At 36.6% G+C, this 23633-nt stretch overlaps 1 protein-coding gene across 1 annotated transcript in view; it reads left to right on the top strand.

Annotated features, from left to right (window-relative positions):
• The first annotated feature begins 552 nt into the window (after positions 1–552).
• bckdk (branched chain ketoacid dehydrogenase kinase) overlaps positions 553–23633 on the top strand; it is a 38233-nt gene continuing 15152 nt past the window's right edge. Inside the window, exons 1-8 of the mRNA XM_061962802.2 lie at positions 553–971; positions 8885–8953; positions 9021–9131; positions 12409–12456; positions 19604–19723; positions 19802–19900; positions 21612–21685; positions 22020–22148. Coding sequence (XP_061818786.2) covers positions 723–971; positions 8885–8953; positions 9021–9131; positions 12409–12456; positions 19604–19723; positions 19802–19900; positions 21612–21685; positions 22020–22148 — 899 coding nt within the window. The 5' untranslated portion in view covers positions 553–722. The remainder of the gene's footprint in view (positions 972–8884; positions 8954–9020; positions 9132–12408; positions 12457–19603; positions 19724–19801; positions 19901–21611; positions 21686–22019; positions 22149–23633) is intronic.

Below are 23633 nucleotides of genomic sequence, written 5' to 3'. Positions count from 1 at the left end.
TTTTTTTTTACAGCATATAACAAAAATGTAATAAATGGAATGGAACCCCGAAGGGAATAAGCGGTAGAAAATGGATGGATGGATGGAATGGAATGGAAAAACAATACCACTGTTTTTAGCGGTAAATTCAAGCAACAGGGCCGTGCAGATTACTATGCAGATCTTAAATACACAAAAACAGGTAGCCTACCAATAAGTAAGAAAAGTTGGTTTTGCATAATAGATCCCCTTAAAGGAAAAGCAGGTAATCGTGAAGGGAGCTTGATTGATTGAAACTTGTATTAGTAGATTGCACAGTGAAGTACATATTCCGTACAATTGACCACTAAATGGTAACACCCGAATACGTTTTTCAACTTGGTAAGCAGATGCAGCAATGTTTAAAATGTGCAACTCATTAAAAGTTGTATCACTTTTTTGGGAGCCCAGAACCTTCCAAAATATTCATCTGAGACTTGTTTACCGTTTTCTCATTTTGGTCATGCGTAGTGCAACGGATACTAGCTCCGCCCCCCGAGCGTCCTGATTGGTCCACTGACTGTGTTTGCTGTATTGTGGCGTCTTCAGTGCTCCTGTGGTCCCCACTGACCAATGGTTAACGACACCCTCGACGTACTGTAACCGCGGCGGACGTGCCTTTGTGCCGACCCTGATGGCCTCATAGCGGCCGGCCGAATCACCCACCCCACGGGCGTAATACCGCCGCTGGCCTCGCCGTCCTGATGCGCCCGGGACTCGCCGGACTCGCCGCGGAGATGCTGAGCGGGGCCGTCTGCCGTGCCAGGCCGAGGCTGGGCAGCCTCCTGCTGGCGCCCGTCCCCACAATGGCACCAGTACCACTACCAGTGATGAGCGGACGCCGACTGAGGTCCACGTCGTCCCTGCAGGGCTTCTCCGAAATGGCGAGAGAGCGCTCCAAGACGGTGACATCGTTTTACAACCAGTCGGCCATTGATACATCAGCGGAGAAGGTGAGGAGGATGTTTGCTAGCTAGCTGCCTCGCAATGACAGCCATGCTAACAGCTAGCTGCGTTCAATGACTTCACGCTAACGCTTAATAATGGCGTCGATTGAAGCGTGACGGTTAACAACATACGTCAAGAATGGCCTTCTACTACATTCTACACTCGTTAAACAGTATGTATAGTCACTAACACGCTACATTCTGCACTTTTTAAACAACGTGTACTTTCAAGTTTTAAAAAACAATTTCGAGATTCAACCTGACGGATTTTTTTTGAAGGGCACTAAACGCAGCACGAGGTGCTCTAAGTGTTGTTGTTCCTCCCAAGGGTGGACACAAAAGGTCTTGCTCATTGCTAACTTCTGGGAAAAATATTAAATACTAAACCTACTTTTTACTCAAATATAGTTTTCCTGTTATCATCCTTATAGTCTAAGGCTGGGGAGTCCAAACTTTTTCTACCAAGGGCTGCATAATAAGTTATCCAGAGGCCATTTTGATATTTTTTTAATTTTGTAATAATGAATGCTAAAAATAGACATTTGCATATGTTGAAAGACAAAATGAAGTGTGAGTTTTGTGTTGTAGGTGACCAAAGTGTACTATTATTAGTTGTTTCAGGTCTGTCCAAAGAGCGGCCAAGGGGCCATTTGCGGACCAAAGCTGGATTTTTGTTGGCTTGTGACATTTTTTGGGAAAAAACAACAGTAAAAAATTCAGGAAAATGGGGAAAAATATGTAATTAATATAAAAAAAAATCTTAATATTTTGATCCTAATAATAATAATAATAATGCAATGTGTCACTTATAACACAACGCTGGCACTAAGTGTTGATATTTAATGTCTTTGTAGCATTTCTATAAAAATATCAAAATACCCCATACATACTTAAACTTTTCAAATTGTGTATCAAATGTTCAGCTTTTTTCTCTTTCTACGTCATTTTGCTTTTTTGCCCTACATTTTTACCGTTTTACCAACAACAACATTCAAGCTGCGTGCCATAAATTGCCCCTGTGCCACACTTTGGACACCCTTGGTCTAAGGTAAATGCTTAAAGTAGAACTCCATTATATGAATTTATAGTTTTCTCTTATCTTATGGTTGACACAAAAGGTCTTGCTCATTGCTTACTTCTGGGAAAATATTATTTATTATAATAATGATTAAACCTACTTTTTACTCAAATATATTCCTGTTATCATCCTTATAGTCTAAGGCTGGGGAGTCCAAACTTTTTCTACCAAGGGCTGCATAATAAGTTATGCAGAGGCCATTTTGATATTTTTTTAATTTTGTAATAATGAATGCTAAAAATAGACATTTGCATATGTTGAAAGACAAAATGTAGTGTCAGCTTTGTGTTGTAGGTGACCAAAGTGTACTATTATTAGTTGTTTCAGGCCTGTCCAAAGTGCGGCCAAGGGGCCATTTGCGGACTAAAGCTGGATTTTTGTTGGCTTGCCCGATTGTAGCTGAGATAGGCTCCAGCGACCCCAAAGGGAATAAGCGGTAGAAAATGGATGGATGGATGACATTTTTGGGGAAAAAACAACAGTATAAATTTCAGAAAAATAGGGAGAAAGATGTAATTAATTTAAAAAAAATCTTGATATTTAGATCCAAATAATAATAATGAAATGTGTCACTTATAACACAAAGCTGGCACTAAGTGTTGATATTTAATGTCTTTGTAGCATTTTTATAAAAATATCAAAATACCCCATACATACTTAAACTTTTCAAATTGTGTATCAAATGTTCAGCTTTTTTCTCTTTCTACATCATTTTGCCCTACATTTTTACCGTTTTACCAACAACAACATTCAAGCTGCGTGCCATAAATTGCCCCTGTGCCACACCTTGTACACCCTTGGTCTAAGGTAAATGCTTAAAGTAGAACTCCATTATATGAATTTATAGTTTTATCTTATGGTTGACACAAAAGGTCTTGCTCATTGCTAACTTCTTGGAAAAATATTATTTATTATAATAATGATTAAACCTACTTTTTACTCGAATATATTTTTCCTGTTATCGTCCTTATAGTCTAAGGCTGGGGAGTCCAAACTTTTTCTACCAAGGGCCATTTTGATATTTTTTTAATTTTGTAATAATGAATGCTAAAAATAGACATTTGCATATGTTGAAAGACAAAATGAAGTGTGAGTTTTGTGTTGTAGGTGACCAAAGTGTACTATTATTAGTTGTTTCAGGTCTGTCCAAAGTGCGGCCAAGGGGCCATTTGCGGACCAAAGCTGGATTTTTGTTGGCTTGTGACATTTTTTGGGAAAAAACAACAGTAAAAATTTCAGGAAAATGGGGAAAAAGATGTAATTAATATAATATTTTGATCCTACTAATAACAATAATAATACAAATAATAATGCAATGTGTCACTTATAACACAACGCTGGCACTAAGTGTTGATATTAAATGTCTTTGTAGCATTTTTATAAAAATATCAAAATACCCCATACATACTTAAACTTTTCAAATTGTGTTTCAAATGTTCAGCTTTTTTCTCCTACGTCATTTTGCTTTTTTGCCCTACATTTTTACCGTTTTACCAACAACAAAATTCAAGCTGCGCGCCATAAATTGCCCCTGTGCCACACTTTGGACACCCTTGGTCTAAGGTAAATGCTTAAAGTAGAACTCCATTATATGAATTTATAGTTTTCTCTTATCTTATGGTTGACACAAAAGGTCTTGCTCATTGCTAACTTCTTGGAAAAATATTATTTATTATAATAATGATTAAACCTACTTTTTATTCGAATATATTTTTCCTGTTATCATCCTTATAGTCTAAGGCTGGGGAGTCCAAACTTTTTCTACCAAGGGCTGCATAATAAGATATGCCGAGGCCATTTTTATATATTTTTTAATTTTGTAATAATGAATGCTAAAAATAGACATTTGCATATGTTGAAAGACAAAATGTAGTGTCAGCTTTGTGTTGTAGGTGACCAAAGTGTACTATTATTAGTTGTTTCAGGTCTGTCCAAAGAGCGGCCAAGGGGCCATTTGCGGACCAAAGCTGGATTTTTGTTGGCTTGTGACATTTTTTGGGAAAAAACAACAGTATAAATTTCAGAAAAATGGGGAGAAAGATGTAATTAATAATAAAAAAAATCTTGATATTTTGATCCTAATAATAATAATAATAATAATAATAATAATAATACAAATAATAATAATGCAGTGTGTCACTTATAACACAAAGCTGGCACTAAGTGTTGATATTAAATGTCTTTGTGGCATTTTTATAAAAATATCAAAATACCCCATACATACTTAAACTTTTCAAATTGTGTTTCAAATGTTCAGCTTTTTTCTCCTACGTCATTTTGCTTTTTTGCCCTACATTTTTACCGTTTTACCAACAACAAAATTCAAGCTGCGTGCCATAAATTGCCCCTGTGCCACACTTTGGACACCCTTGGTCTAAGGTAAATGCTTAAAGTAGAACTCCATTATATGAATTTATAGTTTTCTCTTATCTTATGGTTGACAGAAAAGGTCTTGCTCATTGCTAACTTCTTGGAAAAATATTATTTATTATAATAATGATTAAACCTACTTTTTACTCGAATATATTCCTGTTATCATCCTTATAGTCTAAGGCTGGGGAGTCCAAACTTTTTCTACCAAGGGCTGCATAATAAGATATGCAGAGGCCATTTTGATATTTTTTTTAATTTTGTAATAATGAATGCTAAAAATAGACATTTGCATATGTTGAAAGACAAAATGTAGTGTCAGCTTTGTGTTGTAGGTGACCAAAGTGTACTATTATTAGTTGTTTCAGGCCTGTCCAAAGTGCGGCCAAGGGGCCATTTGCGGACTAAAGCTGGATTTTTGTTGGCTTGCCCGATTGTAGCTGAGATAGGCTCCAGCGCCCCCCGCGACCCCAAAGGGAATAAGCGGTAGAAAATGGATGGATGGATGACATTTTTGGGGAAAAAACAACAGTATAAATTTCAGAAAAATGGGGAGAAAGATGTAATTAATTTAAAAAAAATCTTGATATTTAGATCCAAATAATAATAATGAAATGTGTCACTTATAACACAAAGCTGGCACTAAGTGTTGATATTTAATGTCTTTGTAGCATTTTTATAAAAATCTCAAAATACCCCATACATACTTAAACTTTTCAAATTGTGTATCAAATGTTCAGCTTTTTTCTCTTTCTACATCATTTTGCCCTACATTTTTACCGTTTTACCAACAACAACATTCAAGCTGCGTGCCATAAATTGCCCCTGTGCCACACTTTGGACACCCTTGGTCTAAGGTAAATGCTTAAAGTAGAACTCCATTATATGAATGTATAGTTTTCTCTTATGGTTGACACAAAAGGTCTTGCTCATTGCTAACTTCTTGGAAAAATATTATTTATTATAATAATGATTAAACCTACTTTTTACTCGAATATATTTTTCCTGTTATCATCCTTATAGTCTAAGGCTGGGGAGTCCAAACTTTTTCTACCAAGGGCCATTTTGATATTTTTTTAATTTTGTAATAATGAATGCTAAAAATAGACATTTGCATATGTTGAAAGACAAAATGTAGTGTCAGCTTTGTGTTGTAGGTGACCAAAGTGTACTATTATTAGTTGTTTCAGGTCTGTCCAAAGAGCGGCCAAGGGGCCATTTGCGGACTAAAGCTGGATTTTTGTTGGCTTGACATTTTTGGGGAAAAAACAACAGTATAAATTTCAGAAAAATGGGGAGAAAGATGTAATTAATTTAAAAAAAATCTTGATATTTAGATCCAAATAATAATGAAATGTGTCACTTATAACACAAAGCTGGCACTAAGTGTTGATATTAAATGTCTTTGTAGCATTTTTATAAAAATATCAAAATACCCCATACATACTTAAACTTTTCAAATTGTGTTTCAAATGTTCAGCTTTTTTCTCCTACGTCATTTTGCTTTTTTGCCCTACATTTTTACCGTTTTACCAACAACAAAATTCAAGCTGCGCGCCATAAATTGCCCCTGTGCCACACTTTGGACACCCTTGGTCTAAGGTAAATGCTTAAAGTAGAACTCCATTATATGAATTTATAGTTTTCTCTTATCTTATGGTTGACACAAAAGGTCTTGCTCATTGCTAACTTCTTGGAAAAATATTATTTATTATAATAATGATTAAACCTACTTTTTATTCGAATATATTTTTCCTGTTATCATCCTTATAGTCTAAGGCTGGGGAGTCCAAACTTTTTCTACCAAGGGCTGCATAATAAGATATGCAGAGGCCATTTTTATATATTTTTTAATTTTGTAATAATGAATGCTAAAAATAGACATTTGCATATGTTGAAAGACAAAATGTAGTGTCAGCTTTGTGTTGTAGGTGACCAAATTGTACTATTATTAGTTGTTTCAGGTCTGTCCAAAGTGCGGCCAAGGGGCCATTTGCGGACCAAAGCTGGATTTTTGTTGGCTTGTGACATTTTTTGGGAAAAAACAACAGTATACATTTCAGAAAAATGGGGAGAAAGATGTAATTAATAAAAAAAATCTTGATATTTAGATCCAAATAATAATGAAATGTGTCACTTATAACACAAAGCTGGCACTAAGTGTTGATATTAAATGTCTTTGTAGCATTTTTATAAAAATCTCAAAATACCCCATACATACTTAAACTTTTCAAATTGTGTATCAAATGTTCAGCTTTTTTCTCTTTCTACGTCATTTTGCTTTTTTGCCCTACATTTTTACCGTTTTACCAACAACAAAATTCAAGCTGCGCGCCATAAATTGCCCCTGTGCCACACTTTGGACACCCTTGGTCTAAGGTAAATGCTTAAAGTAGAACTCCATTATATGAATTTATAGTTTTCTCTTATCTAATGGTTGCTTGTCTACGCAAAAACAAGCCTCCCAAGTCAAGGCTCATTAACCTGCAAGTCACGTGACCAAACGGTCAGACTGCAATCTGTTTTGTGTATTTTTTTTGTATGGCTTATGTAGCAACAAACCAGCTAAAAATCACGCATGTGATAGCAAAAGTTTTTTTGTTGCGCTCGTGCTAGAACTTCCATATGTGCATAAATCAACTGCAGCATTCTTCTACACTGAGCATGTTTTCCCTCTCTTTTTGGACAGATAATAATGCATCAATGTGATTTATTGCCAATGCACACATTGATCAATACAGTTGAATCCAGAGATTTTCATCAAATCTGTACATACGGTTAAGCTAAGAAGAATAAGGAGGACAGTCCTCGTTTCTATCATTTAGCCTTTAAACACCTTTGTAATAGATGTATGAAGTATAACCATCAATATTTAATTAAAGTGTAAACTTTGGGCTTTATTTCAAGATGTTTCACTAATATATGGCAGCATATAATAGTATTTGGATATAACATGTTGTGTAAATAATATATTTTGGGAGAAACATGTTGGCACTATTTTGTTTATATTTTTCCATTTTATATTTAATTATTTTTGTGTTGACGAAGCAGCATTAACATTGTGTTAGAATATATTAACTATTTATTGCTCAAACAGCGCAATTGTAGTCCTAGCAACAAGGCAGCATTTAAATGACAGAATTAAAGGAACTCCTTGCGGGGTTTTCTTTCTATAATTATAATTATTACTATTTTTAAACACAATTTATTAAAACAATACAGTACAATTGGCTCTGAGTATGTGCTTTTACCTTCATCTTGTACCTGATTTTAAGTCTGTGGTATAAAACGAGTAAAATATCAATACAGTATTTGTTTTCCAACTTTTGTTGAATTGCTTTGCTTTTAGATTTTAAGGTTACAACAAACTGAAAATATTGATAACCAATTCATTAAATTACAAGTTGATTTAATGTTATAGGTTGCATTTAGTCATGTGACTTTTGAACAGAAGTAAACAAAGTGGTGGGTCACCAAAGCAATATGGCTACTATGCATCAAAACAGAGTGCGAACTATCTGAGTATGCAAGGGGCCTAGATCTTCCCATTTAAAGCAGATTCGAGCATAAAATTAAGCTATGCAATGGCATAGATCAGGGGTGTCCTACTAGTTTTCATTGAGGGCCACATCGCAGTTATGGTTGCCCTCAGAGGGCTACTTTTAACAATGAGTAATATATGAATATACATGTGTGTGTGTGTGTATGTATATATATATATATATATATATATGTATATATATATATATATTTATATATATATATGTATATATATATATATATATATATGTATAATACATTAACAATATATTTTTTTACATAAGCTGCAAAAAAATATTAAAATATTACTTTAAAAACTGGCAGCTCAGTCACCAGAGTTTTACAGTAAAAGCAAAGTTGTTTTTTTACAGCATGTACGGAAAATTGGAATAAATGGAATGTAATGGAAAAACAATACAACTGTTTTTAGCAGTACAATTCAAGCAACAGAATTTAATACAATACAAAAGCTCCATTAGAATCTTGTTAAATTTAAGACATTGGAATCCTGCTGAATCCAAGACAATACAAAATAGCCATAGGAATCTTGTTAAACTACGACAATAGAACATTTTCATAGGAATTCTGCTGAATTTAGGACAGTACAAAAAGCTCCATTGGAATTCCTGCTGAATTTAGGATAATTGCAATCTTGTTAAATGTATGACGATACAAAATGTCCATCATACAAATTCTCAATAGGAATTCTGGTGATTTTTTTAATACAATACAAAAACTCAGATTGAATCTTGTTCGATTTTAAGACAATACAACATTTCATTAGGAATCCTGTTGAATTTAAGACAATACAAAATGTCCATAATTAATACAATGCCACATTTATGTAGGAATTCTACTGAGTTTAGGACAATCTATCGAAATCTTGTTAAATATGGTCCATTTGTTCATTGCATCTATGTGTGTCTTCCAGGCTTCGGTGCGACTCACGCTGGCGACACTGTTGTATTCTGGCAAGTCCCCGGATGGACACCACATCCTGGTAAATATACCCAGTGAAAATGTCATTCACGTGTGCGAACGGCCTCCTGACATGCGTCTGATCCCAGAGCAGCGCCAAGTACCTGCACAAAGAGCTCCCCGTGCGCATCGCCCACCGCATCAAAGGCTTCCGCAGCCTGCCTTTCATTATCGTCTGCAACCCCACCATCCTGCAAGTGGTAAGGACAGAATGCGCACACCCTCACAGGACACATTAGGTACACCGGATCAAAATTCGATACCGCTTGTTTACTTTACCCCAGGGTGGTGATGTTCTATTCATAAGTAGGCCACAGTGTGAGCGAGTCATGGTTGATCTTTGGATCACTTTTTAGCAAAGCTATCTTTGTTGTTTCTGGTTGCTAGGCAACCCTCTGTGTGTCTATCCTCGTAATCCATCATTTATGTTTACATGTATCTATTAAATATTTATCCGTTAGCTTAGGCCTTACGTACCAAGGCCAAAATGGTAAACATTTTTGTGTAAATGTACAGTTTGTGCATTAACACATTGAATTTGATTATATTATATTATATTGTAATATTAAATGTTATTGTGCATGTTAAAATGTATTAAATAAATCATACATGATATACATTTTAACCTTCCTCTTGTGTTAGCTTTCTGTTACCATCTCTTATGTTAACGGGTCGGTTTTGACCCATGTCTTAAATCAGCTGTAAAATACACTAAAAACAATTATCTATCATCCAATTTGTTTCTCATCTCTTGGTTACCTTGTTAGGCTTCCTTATCCATGAAAATATTGGTTTTAATATTTTTGGTGTGGGCCATAGGGCCTTTTTTTTGTCAGTATACCCCTCGATTTCAATAAAAAAAACTGTAAAATGAAACTCAAGAGAATCGTATAAATAAATAAAAGGTTGTTGTGTTACCTGACTATAACTGAGGGGTATTAGAACACATCTCTTAAACACATTTCTTTCATTTATTTTTTCATTTTAATAATTTTAACTAAAGTAACATCTATGGTGTTACGGGTCAATTTCGACCCATATATATTTACTTCAAGAAAAAGGCTAAAAAGTATTTTTTTCAGCAACGGAACTTTAAGACAAACACAAAATGAAAAGCAGAACAAGTCATAACACAAAATATAGATTTGCAAGGTCAAACAAACAACAGCAAATCAAGTTAAGATAAGTTAAAGTTAAAGTAGCAATGATTGTCACACACACACTAGGTGTGGTTAAATTTGTCCTCGGCATTTGACCCATCCCCTTGTTCACACCCTGGGAGGTGAGGGGAGCAGTGGGCAGCAGCGGTGGCCGCGCACGGGAATCATTTTTGGTGATTTAACCCCCAATTTAACCCCCAGACCTACTCAGTGGCCTAGTGGTTAGAGTGTCTGCCCTGAGATGGGTAGGTTGTGAGTTCAAACCCCGGCCGAGTCATACCAAAGACTATAAAAATGGGAGCCATTACCTCCCTGCTTGGCACTCAGCATCAAGGCTTGGAATTGGGTTATTCCCGGGCGCGGCCACCGCTGCTGCCCACTGCTCCCCTCACCTCCCAGGGGGTGATCAAGGGTAATGGGTCAAATGCAGAGAATAATTTCGCCACACCTAGTGTGTGTGTGACAATCATTGCTACTTTAATTCCAACCCTTGATGCTGAGTGCCAAGCAGAGAGGTAATGGGTCCCATTTTTATAGTCTTTGGTATGACCTCCTCATCAGACTCACCAGATGTGTCTTCTGGATGATACTCCTCCTCAGAAACCCGTTCATCCGTATCACTATGCTGCTCTGTGTCCTCTCCCTCATTTTCACCAAAAATATTATCCAGAATTTCTCTCACTGTAAATCTTTTTTTCATTTTTGCATGCTGCAAATTGGAGATGTGCACTCTGCAAGTCACCAACTCTATACTGAACTGACCTCACATGCCCGTCTTTGTTTGTTTTTGTACTGGATAACAAGGTAAAATGAGAATCCCCTAAAGCTCACATGATTGGGAGAGGAGCTGGCTGTCAGTGTGTTCAGTTTTGGCTCTAATTATTGCTTTATAATCTTATTTTTATAACTGGGTCGAAACCGACCCTAACAACACCAAGGTCATAATTTCAACCAGAACATTTTATAATTTAGTGGGAAAAAAACTTTTATTTTGTTGAAATAGAGGTTCCTGACAAAGTCAAAAAGCCTTGATGCAAAAAAATAAATTTATGTGGTTCTTTTATGCATTTAATAACTAAAACGGGTCGGTACCGACCCTAACACAAGACGAAGGTTAAATGTATGCTTATACGAGGGCAGTCAAATTTAACCAGTTAACGCATGTGATTAGTCACCAAAAAGTATTGCATTAATCATTGATTATTTATATATTTGAAACGCATATGCTCCTTTACTTTAACTCTGGATTTCATTACCATTACCAAGTTTGGAGCAAAAAATATGTTTATTTGTTGAAATATTTTAAAAATGTTTTGTGTATGACATTTGGACAATACAATTTAAAAAAAATATATATATATATAATATTATATATATATTATATAATATACAATTTTTTTTTTTATTAATTTACTGTGATTTATAATGATTAATCACAATTTAAAAGTGTGTTTTTTCTAATTAAAAATTTATCATTTGACAGCACTATGTTATTCAAATGTTATAAAATAAATGTTGTACATCCAATGATGCATTTAAACATGGTCGTATTAAAAATAGGGACAAAATCAAATAAAAGCAATTAAAAAAATGTGGATTTTAATGGATAAATTACATTATACAATTTCCCCTAGGGATCATTAAAGTACTTTCTATTCTATTCTACATTACATACAGTATATACTGTATGTAATATATTTCGAAACATGTATTAAATATTTCTACAATTTTTGATGAAAGAAAATGAAACCCGTTAAAATAATAATGTTTTCAAAGTATATAAAGGCCGCAGTTTGCAAACCTTTTTAAATAAATTTTTATAACCGTTTATTTTCTCGGTGCTCGTGTTCATTCTTGTCTATGCGTCACAACGGTTTATGGGATTACAGTTATAATGAAACCATCCGAGAAAGACGACTTGCGAAACAAGAATGTGTGTGTGCATGTTCATCTGTTTTGTTTTGTGATTGTTTTTTTGTTTTTTTACAGGGAACAAACTGTTTTTGTACCCTTCTAAGCAACGCGTGGCTTGAGCTTGTCTTTTCCCTTTTTTTTTGGAGGGGGATGAACTTTCCCCCACATTCCTTGTTCCCATGCTCTACAATGGCCACCTCTTTGTGCTCACTAAGAACGCTAAACTACGAAGTGTGATATTAATGTTTTTTGAAATGAAAGGAATACGAGAGAACAGGGAGGAACTTGTGGGGACTTTTTGTTGCATGCGAGTGAGAGAAATGTGCTCAACGTGTCCTATGAGGCCTAAAGAGAGGTTCTCTGCTGCTGTCACAACAATAACTGGAGTCTCTCCTTCTTCTAGCATGAACTCTACATCAGAGCCTACCACATGCTCAGCGACTTTCCCTCTGTGAGTACACACACACACACACACACACACACACACACACACACATGAAGAGGAGATCAGGGCAAGTTCAAGTTCCTCATACCGAGAACCTCAGGTGTCGATTCTTAGAAAGATTTCCTTACATTGGCATAGCCAAGTGAGCTGCAGCGCTGACATGCTAAGTCAGCATATTCGCGGAAGAAAAAAATGAAACCAGACCACCTCCGTAGCTGGTTGACTTGGAGAGCAGAGCTCCAGGCTGCAGATTAAAATGTGTAGCGAAGCCTGCTTTACGCCATTGTACCGTATTTTTCGGACTATAAGTCGCAGTTTTTTTTCATAGTTCATAGGGTGTGACTTATACTGAGGAGCGACTTATGTGTGAAATTATTAACACATTACCGTAAAATATCAAGTAATATTATTTAGCTCATTCACGTAAGAGACTAGACGTATAAGATTTCATGGGATTTAGCGATTAGGAGTGACCGATTGTTTGGTAAACGTATAGCATGTTCTATATGCTATAGTTATTTGAATGACTCTTACCATAATATGTTACGTTAACATACCAGGCACGTTCTCAGTTGGTTATTTATGCCTCATATAACGTACACTTATTCAGCCTGTTGTTCACTATTCTTTATTTATTTTAAATTGCCTTTCAAATGTCTATTCTTGGTGTTGGGTTTTATCTAGGGCTGCAACTAACGATTCATTTGATAATCGATTAATCTGCCGATTATTACTTCGATTAATCGATTAATAATCGGGTAAAAGAGACAAACTACATTTCTATCCTTTCCAGTATTTTATTTAAAAAAAAAACAGCATACTGGCACCATGCTTATTTTGATTATTGTTTCTCAGCTGCTTGTACATGTTGCAGTTTATAAATAAAGGTTTATAAAAAAAATTCCTCTGCGCATGCGCATGGCATAGATCCAACGAGTCGATGACTAAATTAATCGCCAACTATTTTTATAATCGATTTAATCGATTAGTTGTTGCAGCCCTAGTTTTATCAAATACATTTCCCCAAAAAATGGCACTTATACTCCAGTGCGACTTATGTTTTTTTCCTTCTTTATTATGCATTTCCGGCTGGTGCGACTTATACTCCGGTGCGACTTATACTCCGAAAAATACGGCATACATTTTTGCTAAATAAGCCTCTGAAGCAGGGGTGTCCAAACTTTTTCCACTGAACTCAACTCAAAGAAGGCAGGGGTCATATTAGTAGTTTTCACCTTCAAAACTAGTACAATAAGTAGATTTTATTTCAACAAACTAGAAAATGAAATTTTTGTTAGAAATTTCATGCAAACGCTGAATATCCAAAGCCGAATTGAAACGCTAACAGTTAGCACGCTGGCTAGATAGTGTGACGTCACACAAAAAATGAGTAAAATGAGCTAAAAGAAGCTACCTTGCGAGCAGTTCTGCGCTAACTTGCTAACAATAGCATGCTTACAGTTATCATTTGTGAAGATCCAAAATATGACACCTGTTAAATTAGCACAAAAAAAGCTGGCATGCTAATGTTAAAATACAAAAATGCTAACTGTAACATGCACCAGGTACCAAAATATATTACTCTGAGGTGTGTACGTGAAACATTTGTTTAAAATGCTAGGATGCTAATGTTAGCATGCATCAAATACCAAAATATGACTGGGGTCTATAGCTACAAAATTTGCTTTAAAAAGCTAGCATTTTAACGGTAACATGATAACAGGTATCATTTGTCACATAGCAAAATATTTTACGCTGAGGTGTATACTTGCAAATTTTGCCAAAATAATAGCTAACATGCTAATAGATAGATAGTACTTTATTGATTCCTTCAGGAGAGTTCCCTCAGGAAAATTTAAATTCCAGTGTAGTGGAAGGTCCAGGTTTTAAATGAGAACAAAAGTGGATTTAACACAAGAGTTTTATTTTACTCATAATTAAATGGTTGGATTAAGTTGTCAAGCACACAGACAGTTTTCTCTAGGTTTGCCTTCGTCATTTTTATCTGTTTTCCTTCATGCGTCCAGGTCCTGTTGTTTTCGACCTGTTTTGTCTGCAACATTTTTGACTCCCTTAGTCATGATAGACCAGGGGTGCTCACACTTTTTCTGCTGGCGAGCTACTTTTCAATTGATCAAGTCGTGGGGATCTACCTCAATTTATATTTACTTATTTATGAAATATATGTTTTTGTTAACAAGTTAAAGGTGTTTAATGATAATGCAAGCATGTTTAACACATATACCGTATTTTCCGCACTATAAGGCGCACCTAAAAACCACAAATTTTCTCAAAAGCTGACAGTGCGCCTTATAATCCGGTGCGCCTTATATATGGGTTAATATTAATATTAATTTTCATAAAGTTTCGGTCTTGCAACTACGGTAAACAGCCGCCATCTTTTTTCCCCGTAGAAGAAGCGCGCGGTGCATGCTGGGATATGTGACGTTTCATTTCCATTTGTGTGTTTATGTAAAGACCCCAAAATGGCTCCTATTAAGTGTGTTGTCTGTTTAATTATAAATAATGCAGACGAGGCGTGTTAACTGAGTTCTCAACGTTTACTCACAGCGTGCTCATAACCACATTCTAACTCCCAGCATACAACAACGCTTCTCAGGGCTACCGCGCATGCTCGTCACTATCGTTGCATGCTGGGTAGTGTAGTTGTTATATTTGCTAGCTCATAACATCACATTAAGAGACACGCTTACGCGCTTAATTCAATACTCGCCGTCATTCCGGGTGGATTGACAAAAGACCTCCAGCCGCTAGATATTGGTGTCAACAGGGCATTCGAAGCTAGACTACTAACTGCGTGGGAACAGTGGATGACAGAAGGCGAACACACCTTCACTAAGACAGGGAGACAGCGCCAGACGACGCCAACATCTGCCAGTGGATCGTAAATGCCTGGGCAGATATTTCGGTCACAACTGTGGTCCGAGCTTTCCGGAAGGCAGGATTCACAGAACTGCTGGACAACAGCGACACTGACTCCGATTACTTCGACGAGACGGAGCCGGCCATTTTGGATCCCACATTCGCCCAACTTTTCAATTCGGACACGAAGGAGAAGAATTCGAAGGATTTATGAATGAAGAATAACTTCAGAAAGTGAGCGTTATGTTTATTTTGTGTGTTGTGACATTAACGTTCGAGCAACATTATGTTGCTATTGCTCTGCACTATTTTGAATTTTACTATGTTTGTGATTGCACATTTGCGTACATTTTGGGAGTGAACAGAGTTGTTAGAACGCTGGTTTTTAATATATTATTAAAGTTTGACTGACCTATCTGACTGTTTTTTTGACATTCCTTTAGCGCAGTTAGATGCGGCTTACAACACGGGGCGGCTTATAGGTGGACAAAGTTTTGAAATATGCCGTTCATTGAAGGCGCGGCTTTTAACCCAGGGCGCCTTATGGTGCGGAAAATACGGTAGTTAATATTGTTAAAAAATTAAAAGTGTTTAATGATAATACAAGTATGTTTAATACATATAGTTAATATTGTTAACAAGTTAAAGGTGTTTAAAGATAATGCAAGCATGTTTAACACATATAGTTAATATTGTTAACAAGTTAAAGGTGTTTAATGATAATACAAGCATGTTTAACACATAGTTAATATTGTTAATAAATTAAAGGTGTTTCATGATAATACAAGAATGTTTAATACATATAGTTAATATTGTTAACAAGTTAAAGGTGTTTAAAGATAATACAAGCATGTTTAACACATATAGTTAATATTGGTAATAAGTTAAAGGTGTTTAAAGATAATACAAGCATGTTTAACACATATATAAATAAACGAAAATGGACTAATTTCTGTAAGCAAAGATTTTACTTAAATATTGAACATCTTAAAGGGCTTTTTTTTCCCCAGTCGAAAAAACTAGGTCGGGTGTTGTCCTTTTGTCATCACGTGACTATGGCATTCTTGCTCGTTTGTCTGTGTTGATGGGCTCATATTGCCCATCCAGGTTAAAGCTGAAATTTTCCCACAGCAAAACATTTGGCCTTAGAATCGTATTTTTTGTTACTTTGCGAAACCTCTCACTGGCGAGTAGGGAGGCTGTCTGCCTGTGCTTCCTGTGTGTGTAAAGCTGGCGCACTGCTCTCCGCCCACTGAGACAAAGATTGCGAATGACTGAAAAGAGGACTCACTGCGTTCAGTTAATTCTACAGTTAAATACACTGAGAGCGATGCACAAAGTAAGTTGTCATTTTCCCTGTTTGAAGCAAGAGACGATTAAGCGCGAGCCTCAACAATTCTGAATGGCGAACATGTCTCCATCCATCCATTTTCTACCGCTTGTCCCTTACGGGGTCGCGGGGGTGCTGGCGCCAGTCACCTAAAAACCGGTGACAGCAGAGGGGAAAAAAACCCTCAGCCTTTTGTGGTTATTCATCACACTAAAAAAGCTTGGATGTTGATTCGATGTGCAGCCCTAGTGATCCGGTTAATTTTTATTAAGCTACAAGCTCAACTTCCGTGTGTGGATGACTAACTAGAGCAGGCCTGGGTAATTATTTTGCCTTAGGGGCCAAATTTAGAGAAAAAAATTTGTCTGGGGGCCGGTATATCTATTTTTAGGAACACTAATACAAAACCTCACAATAATGTCTGAATGTTAAAAACGGAATGGAATTTTAAATTTTTTAAATGAATGAGACTCTCAGTATGTACATGAAAATAAAGAACGTTGGATTTACAATATTAACTATGAACGATAAAACACTGAATACAACATTTGAACGTCACACCCGCTCTCGATCGACATATTTTACAATCAAGCGAAACGCAACAAAAATGCATCAAACACAGCAAAATATGAATGCGAAAGTTTAAAAAAGAACCCACCTACAATCTGATACATCACTAAGCTTTAGAACTTCGTTGTCAAAATCTCCTTCCGCGTCTGTCCCTGACACCCACATTTCAGGCTGGCCGCTCTGGAAACACTCTGTGGAAACGCTCCCCACCCACACTGCTTGGGGCCTCGTCTGAGCTGCTGTGACTTAGATTACCATAATAACTAATTAGATTACCATAGCAACTAGTATATCATGCAAAAGCGCAGGTTCCAACCATTGAAATACTTTGTATAGTTCAAGACTTATGGTTATTTGAAAACATCACTGCACATCATAATGGCAGCTACAGTTTCCATCTTAAAGATCTAAAAAAAATTATTTGGGAAGGTCCGGCGGGCCAGATTGAAAGGCTTAACGGGCCCCATCCGGACCCCGGGCCTTAATTTGCCCAGGTCTGGACTAGAGGGTTCTCTCAGTTTTATTTTATTCTGCCAAGAGTGAATCCTCTTGCAGCCTTTTTGGAAGTGGCAGACAAACAAACACGCACAGACATGACAATTTAAATAATTATTTGATTACCGTATTTTTCGGACTATAAGTCGCAGTTTTTTTCATAGTTTGGCCGGGCTCCAGTGCGATTTATATATGTTTTTTTCCTTCTTTATTAGGCATTTTCGGCAGGTGCGACTTATACTCCGAAAAATACGGTAATAATGTTTTTTAGTTAGCAACATACAGTAGCTACTTTAGTTTTGGACAGATTTTGATGAAAATTTCATTTTACCTTTACATTTAGAGGTGATCTTTAAAACTGTCTGGATTCGGGTTTTTTATTCGGAGGTGGGGCTTGGCGCTTTTCTAGGCTTAATATGCAAAGTGAAGCTTTATTATTTATTTATTTTTAAACAAAGCTGTCCTTTGCCAAGTAGTGGGTGGTTACTAAGGGTGGGCTCATCTAAATAGGGGAGGGTCAGTGGCGGTATCAACAAGGAAGTTCTTCTTTCGAGATGACACGAAAAGTGAGCTTTTGAGCGCCTCTTTTCTCAAAAGTGTAGCAAAAAGTGAGCAAGCGCTTAAAAAACATCTGAAGTGACACATATAACTGTTACAACGCTATTAAAATGAATGACATTTTTTTTTATCATTGACTCCATCCAACGTTCCCTCAAAGGTGCGCGCCTGTGCAATTGCGCACTGCTCAAGCGTCCTCTGCGCACGGCAAATCTATGCAACGCATAAAATGAAATTTAAAAAAAATAAGCGCATAACAATTTTCGACACACGGACACGACATAGAAAACAGTTTTCGTCATCATTGTTCAAATATTGTAACGTCTGTCGAGGCGCTTTGAGGACATGAATTCCATCCATCACTTTACTGAGCAAAATTCTTTGTCGGCCATAAACCCATCACCAAAACATTAGTAAAAAAAAAGTATATCTAGCAAAAGTGGTCATTTTCTGCAGTACAAACCAGACCAAAAGCAACTTTGTTATATCAACAGCTGCCGCTCGCTCTTTCTCACTTGCGCCAACACGTGCACATATGGCACTTAACCAGTGATGCGTTTACAGCCACACAAAAAGTCGGACAACTCCAACACCACACATAAAGTGTCATTCCAGGTCTTTACACTAGGATTTACCAATCAAATGTGTGCTTATTTTAGTGTAATTTATTAGGAATCTTAATTTATAAATATTAATCATGAAATGCTGTTAGTAAATTAAATAAATACTAATAAAAAAATATTTTTTACAAACAGGAAGTTGCAGGAATGTACACATGATCCTCTGCTTACATCTCATTGTGCAACATGTGAATGTTTTAATGGGAACTAAATGCAATGTCTGAAAGGGGTACAAATTATTTCCAAAGCAGGACCTCCACCCAGACAAACAATAAAAGTACACAGTTCATGAAAAACCATATTTTTTGTTATTGTCATTATAAGTGGGCCTAAACACTTATATTAGAAATGGAAATGACTGCTGTCATTTGATTATAATAATAGAGAATGTTGTCTGTCTATCTGTGTTGGCCTTGCGATGAAGTGGGGACTTGTCCAGGTTGTACACCGCCTTCTGCCCGAATGCAGCTGAGATAGGCTCCAGCGACCCGGAAAGGGACAAGCGGTAGAAAATGGATGGATGGAGGTTTAACTTGTTATTTAGTCAGGTTTGGGACAGGTGTGCTGCTGGTGTAGCCACAGTGTGCACGTCTGATGTTGCTCACATGGGCTCCACTGAATGCTCAGGGAGTTTTTGCGTTTGCTCACACACATGAACAATTAGAGGGAACATTGACTCCATCCCTTCCCTGCACAGATCCAGGATCAGGACGCTGAGTCTCGTTTCTGCAAGCTGGTGCAGCAGCTCTTGGACGACCACAAGGACGTGGTCACGATGCTGGCTCAGGGCTTCAGGGAGTGTCGCAGGCACATCCAAGTAAGAAGCAAGTGGGGGGCCCATTTTGTTTTTATGAGTGAAGCCTGGAGTCTTCCCTTCCTATCTGGGTTCTTCCAGGATGAGACCATCATCCGAAACTTCCTGGACACCACGCTGTGCTCCCGCCTGGGAATACGCATGTTGGCCACGCACCACCTCGCCTTGCATGAAGATAATGTAGGTCCACGTTATCCGTCCATCTTGTCTTATTTATCTTCTTGTTTACTCACATTGCAGCATTTGACCTAAATATAATATTTGTATTTTATTTATTTCCCTCTCACCCAAATTTCCTGGAAACTTTTTTAGATGAACCACGTACATTATGTTAAAAACGTATGTAGTTTTATTTATCCCAATTTTTTTTTAAGATAAAAACATTAAAAATGTTTTTAATAGTAATTAAATAATTATCAACATTTTTCTTTGAAGAAAAAAAGCTAAATTATTGATTAAAGATTTAAAAAAAATCTAATCGAGAATTATTTATTTATTTATTTAATGTATTTTCATAGTATCTTAATATAAGCTAAAGCATTGTGGCCCTCGGGCCAGTTTTGGCCCGCAACAGGAGTTTTGTTGGCCCTCTGAACATTTCCCAGACAAAATCAAAACAAAAAAAACAACACAAAAAATAAAACAAAAAAGCAAGAAGACTATGTGATGTGAAAAAGTTAAAACATTGATAATAATACTTACGGTAATAACAATACGATTTGTTATTATAACAGAAAGCTGACCAATTTTTTTTTGACAAAATAAAAAATATGAAAACAAAGTTTTGACTGTTAATTATGCAGCCCTTGTTGGAAAAGTTTGGACACCCCTGAGCTAAATGGTACCAAAAAATATTGTTCTGTAATAATAAAAAAAAAAAAATATATATATATATATATATATATATATATATATATATATATATATATATACATACACACACCTTCTCCTCATTCAATGTGTTTTCTTTATTTTCATGACTATTTACATTGTAGATTGTCACTGAAGGCATCAAAACTATGAATGAACACATGTGGAGTTATGTTCTTAACAAAAAAGGTGAAATAACTGAAAACATGTTTTGTATTCTAGTTTCTTCAAAATAGCAACCCTTTTGCTCTGATTACTTTTTCACACACTTTTGGCATTCTCTCGATGACCTTCAAGAGGTAGTCACCTGAATAGTTTTCACTTCACAGGTGTGCTTGAAGCTCATTGAGAGAATGCCAAGAGTGTGCAAAAATAGTAATCAGAGCAAAGGGTGGCTATTTTGAAGAAACTAGAATATAAAACATGTTTTCAGTTATCTCACCTTTTTTTGTTAAGTACATAACTCCACATGTGTTCATTCATAGTTTTGATGCCTTCAGTGACAATCTACAATGTAAATAGTCATGAAAATAAAGAAAACGCATTGAATGAGGAGAAGGTGTGTCCAAACTTTTGGCCTGGACTGTATGTGTGTGTGTGTATATATATATATATATATATATATATATATATATATATATATATATAATTTAAAAATAGTTAAATGTAATAGCTATTAAAGAAACAAAAACAATATCAAAAATATATTAAGTTAATAGTATTTGTATAGTTTTTGTCATAAAAACTTAAAACTATACAAATCTTTGTTATTTCATGTAACAAAAATTCATAAAAAAATAACCGCACAAAAAACAACCACGTTTTTTTTTCCTGAGTAATAACGTGTAGATAGCTACTGGTTACTGACAAAGTTTATTTTAGCAAATAAGAACTTTTTTTGTTGATTAATAATAATATTTAATGATCCACTGTCATCTTTATTCTTACGTCAACAATAAAGTCACTGTTCTGTTTGATGTTCTGAATGTTCAATTTTTTTTTTATGTTGATGTTGCTGCAGGCAGACTTTGTAGGCATCATCTGCAGACGTCTGTCGCCCAAAAAGATCATTGAAAAGTGGGTGGACTTTGCCAGGTAAGACGCACTGTGATTGGTCCATTGTTTGTTTGTTTTAATCGCCTCTTTGGTCGGCGCAATCACACTAAAAAAAAGGTTATCGCTGATGTTCACACTGTGTTATCTTATCGCTTTGACCCCTCGTCAAATGTGTGTGTGTGTTTAGTTTACACAAGAGTGAAAACCAGATGTTACTTCTGTAAAGAGCTTTACTTTTTAAGCTTAGTAAGAGGCTTGAATTTGCGATTCTTATTTTATTTTTTAAATAATTTTATTTTGAAATTGTGTAAAATGTTTATTTGTTGTTTTGCTGTTTTAATTTTTTTTTTTTCACATTGTCGGGTTTCTCTAGGCGACTTTGTGAGCACCAGTACGGCAACTCTCCCCGAGTTCGCATCAACGGCCACGTGGCGGCCCGCTTCCCCTTCATCCCGCTGCCGCTCGACTACATCCTGCCCGAGCTGCTCAAGAACGCCATGAGGTATACACACACACACACACACACACACACACACACACACACACATGGTGGTTATCATTTGGAATGGGGACCACGTTTTTGATCATCACTTGTGGGGACCACCCTTTCTACAGGTTGTGGAGGCATAAAAAAAATGAGGTAAAATGGCCACTGCCCAGTTAGCTCATACACGCCTTTAAATCTCCGGATTGATGAAGTAATGTGCTGATCATTCTTACTGGGGATCCTGGGGAAAAAGAGTGGGGACCAAAATTTAATAATTTTGCATAATTCACACAAATTTGTACGGGACTACCGAGGACAGCTTATTTTCATCTCCTGCAGACAAACCACCTTCGTTATGGGGAGCAGGTGGAAGTGATTAACTATACACGGAAGAAGTGTGAGCAGAGCAGCGAGTGCAGTACCAGCTACAGCCCGATGAGGGGGCTGCTGTGCAAATGTCTCACACTCAAACGAACCAGTAAAAAAGTTTTATGGGCCAAAGCTTAAAGGGGAACATTATCACCAGACCTATGTAAGCGTCAATATATACCTTGATGTTGCAGAAAAAAGACCATATATTTTTTTAACCGATTTCCGAACTCTAAATGGGTGAATTTTGGCGAATTAAACGCCTTTCTATTATTCGCTCTCGGAGCGAAACATCGGGAAGCAATCCGCCATTTTCTCACTTTCGTCGATGTGTTGTCGGAGGGTGTAACAACACGAACAGGGACGGATTCAAGTTGCACCAGTGGCCCAAAGATGCGAAAGTGGCAAGAAACTGGACGAAATGTGTTCAAAATACGAGGCTGTGGGGAAAGCCGACGAAATGGTCAGTCGTTTGTTCCGCACACTTTACCGACGAAAGCTATGCTACGACAGAGATGGCAAGAATTTGTGGATATCCTGCGACACTCAAAGCAGATGCTGACATCAACTCCAAAACTGGACAGATCAGCTTTCAGGAAAAGAGAGCGGATGAGGGTATGTCTACAGAATATATTAATTGATGAAAACTTTATTCATTACTCGCGGTTTTACGTAAATTATTATACGTAAACTGTGTTTACTAATAATTTAGCTTAAAAACTTTTTTTTTTTTCAATCATTCGAGTACATTCGGGTAGTCTTGTGTAATGCAGTATTTTGTGTCTATTTAGGTATGGTTAACCTGAGTGCTGAAATCGTGGAAAAATATATGTTCTTAGCGCGCCTGAAATGGGCTGTCTGCACTCTCAAAGTGCATGTTGTTGCCAAATGTATTTCATATGCTGTAAACCTAGTTCATAGTTGTTAGTTTCCTTTAATGCCAAACAAACACATACCAATCGTTGGTTAGAAGGCGATCGCCGAATTCGTCCTCGCTTTCTCCCGTGTCGCTGGCTGTCGTGTCGTTTTCGTCGGTTTCGCTTGCATACGGTTCAAACCGATATGGCTCAATAGCTTCAGTTTCTTCTTCAATTTCGTTTTCGCTACCTGCCTCCACACTACAACCATCCG

This window comes from Nerophis lumbriciformis, linkage group LG09 (assembly GCF_033978685.3).
Source record: "Nerophis lumbriciformis linkage group LG09, RoL_Nlum_v2.1, whole genome shotgun sequence".
Lineage (NCBI taxonomy): Eukaryota > Metazoa > Chordata > Actinopteri > Syngnathiformes > Syngnathidae > Nerophis > Nerophis lumbriciformis.
The sequence above is the reverse complement of the archived record's forward strand: the minus strand, read 5'-3'. Positions and strand labels throughout refer to the sequence as shown.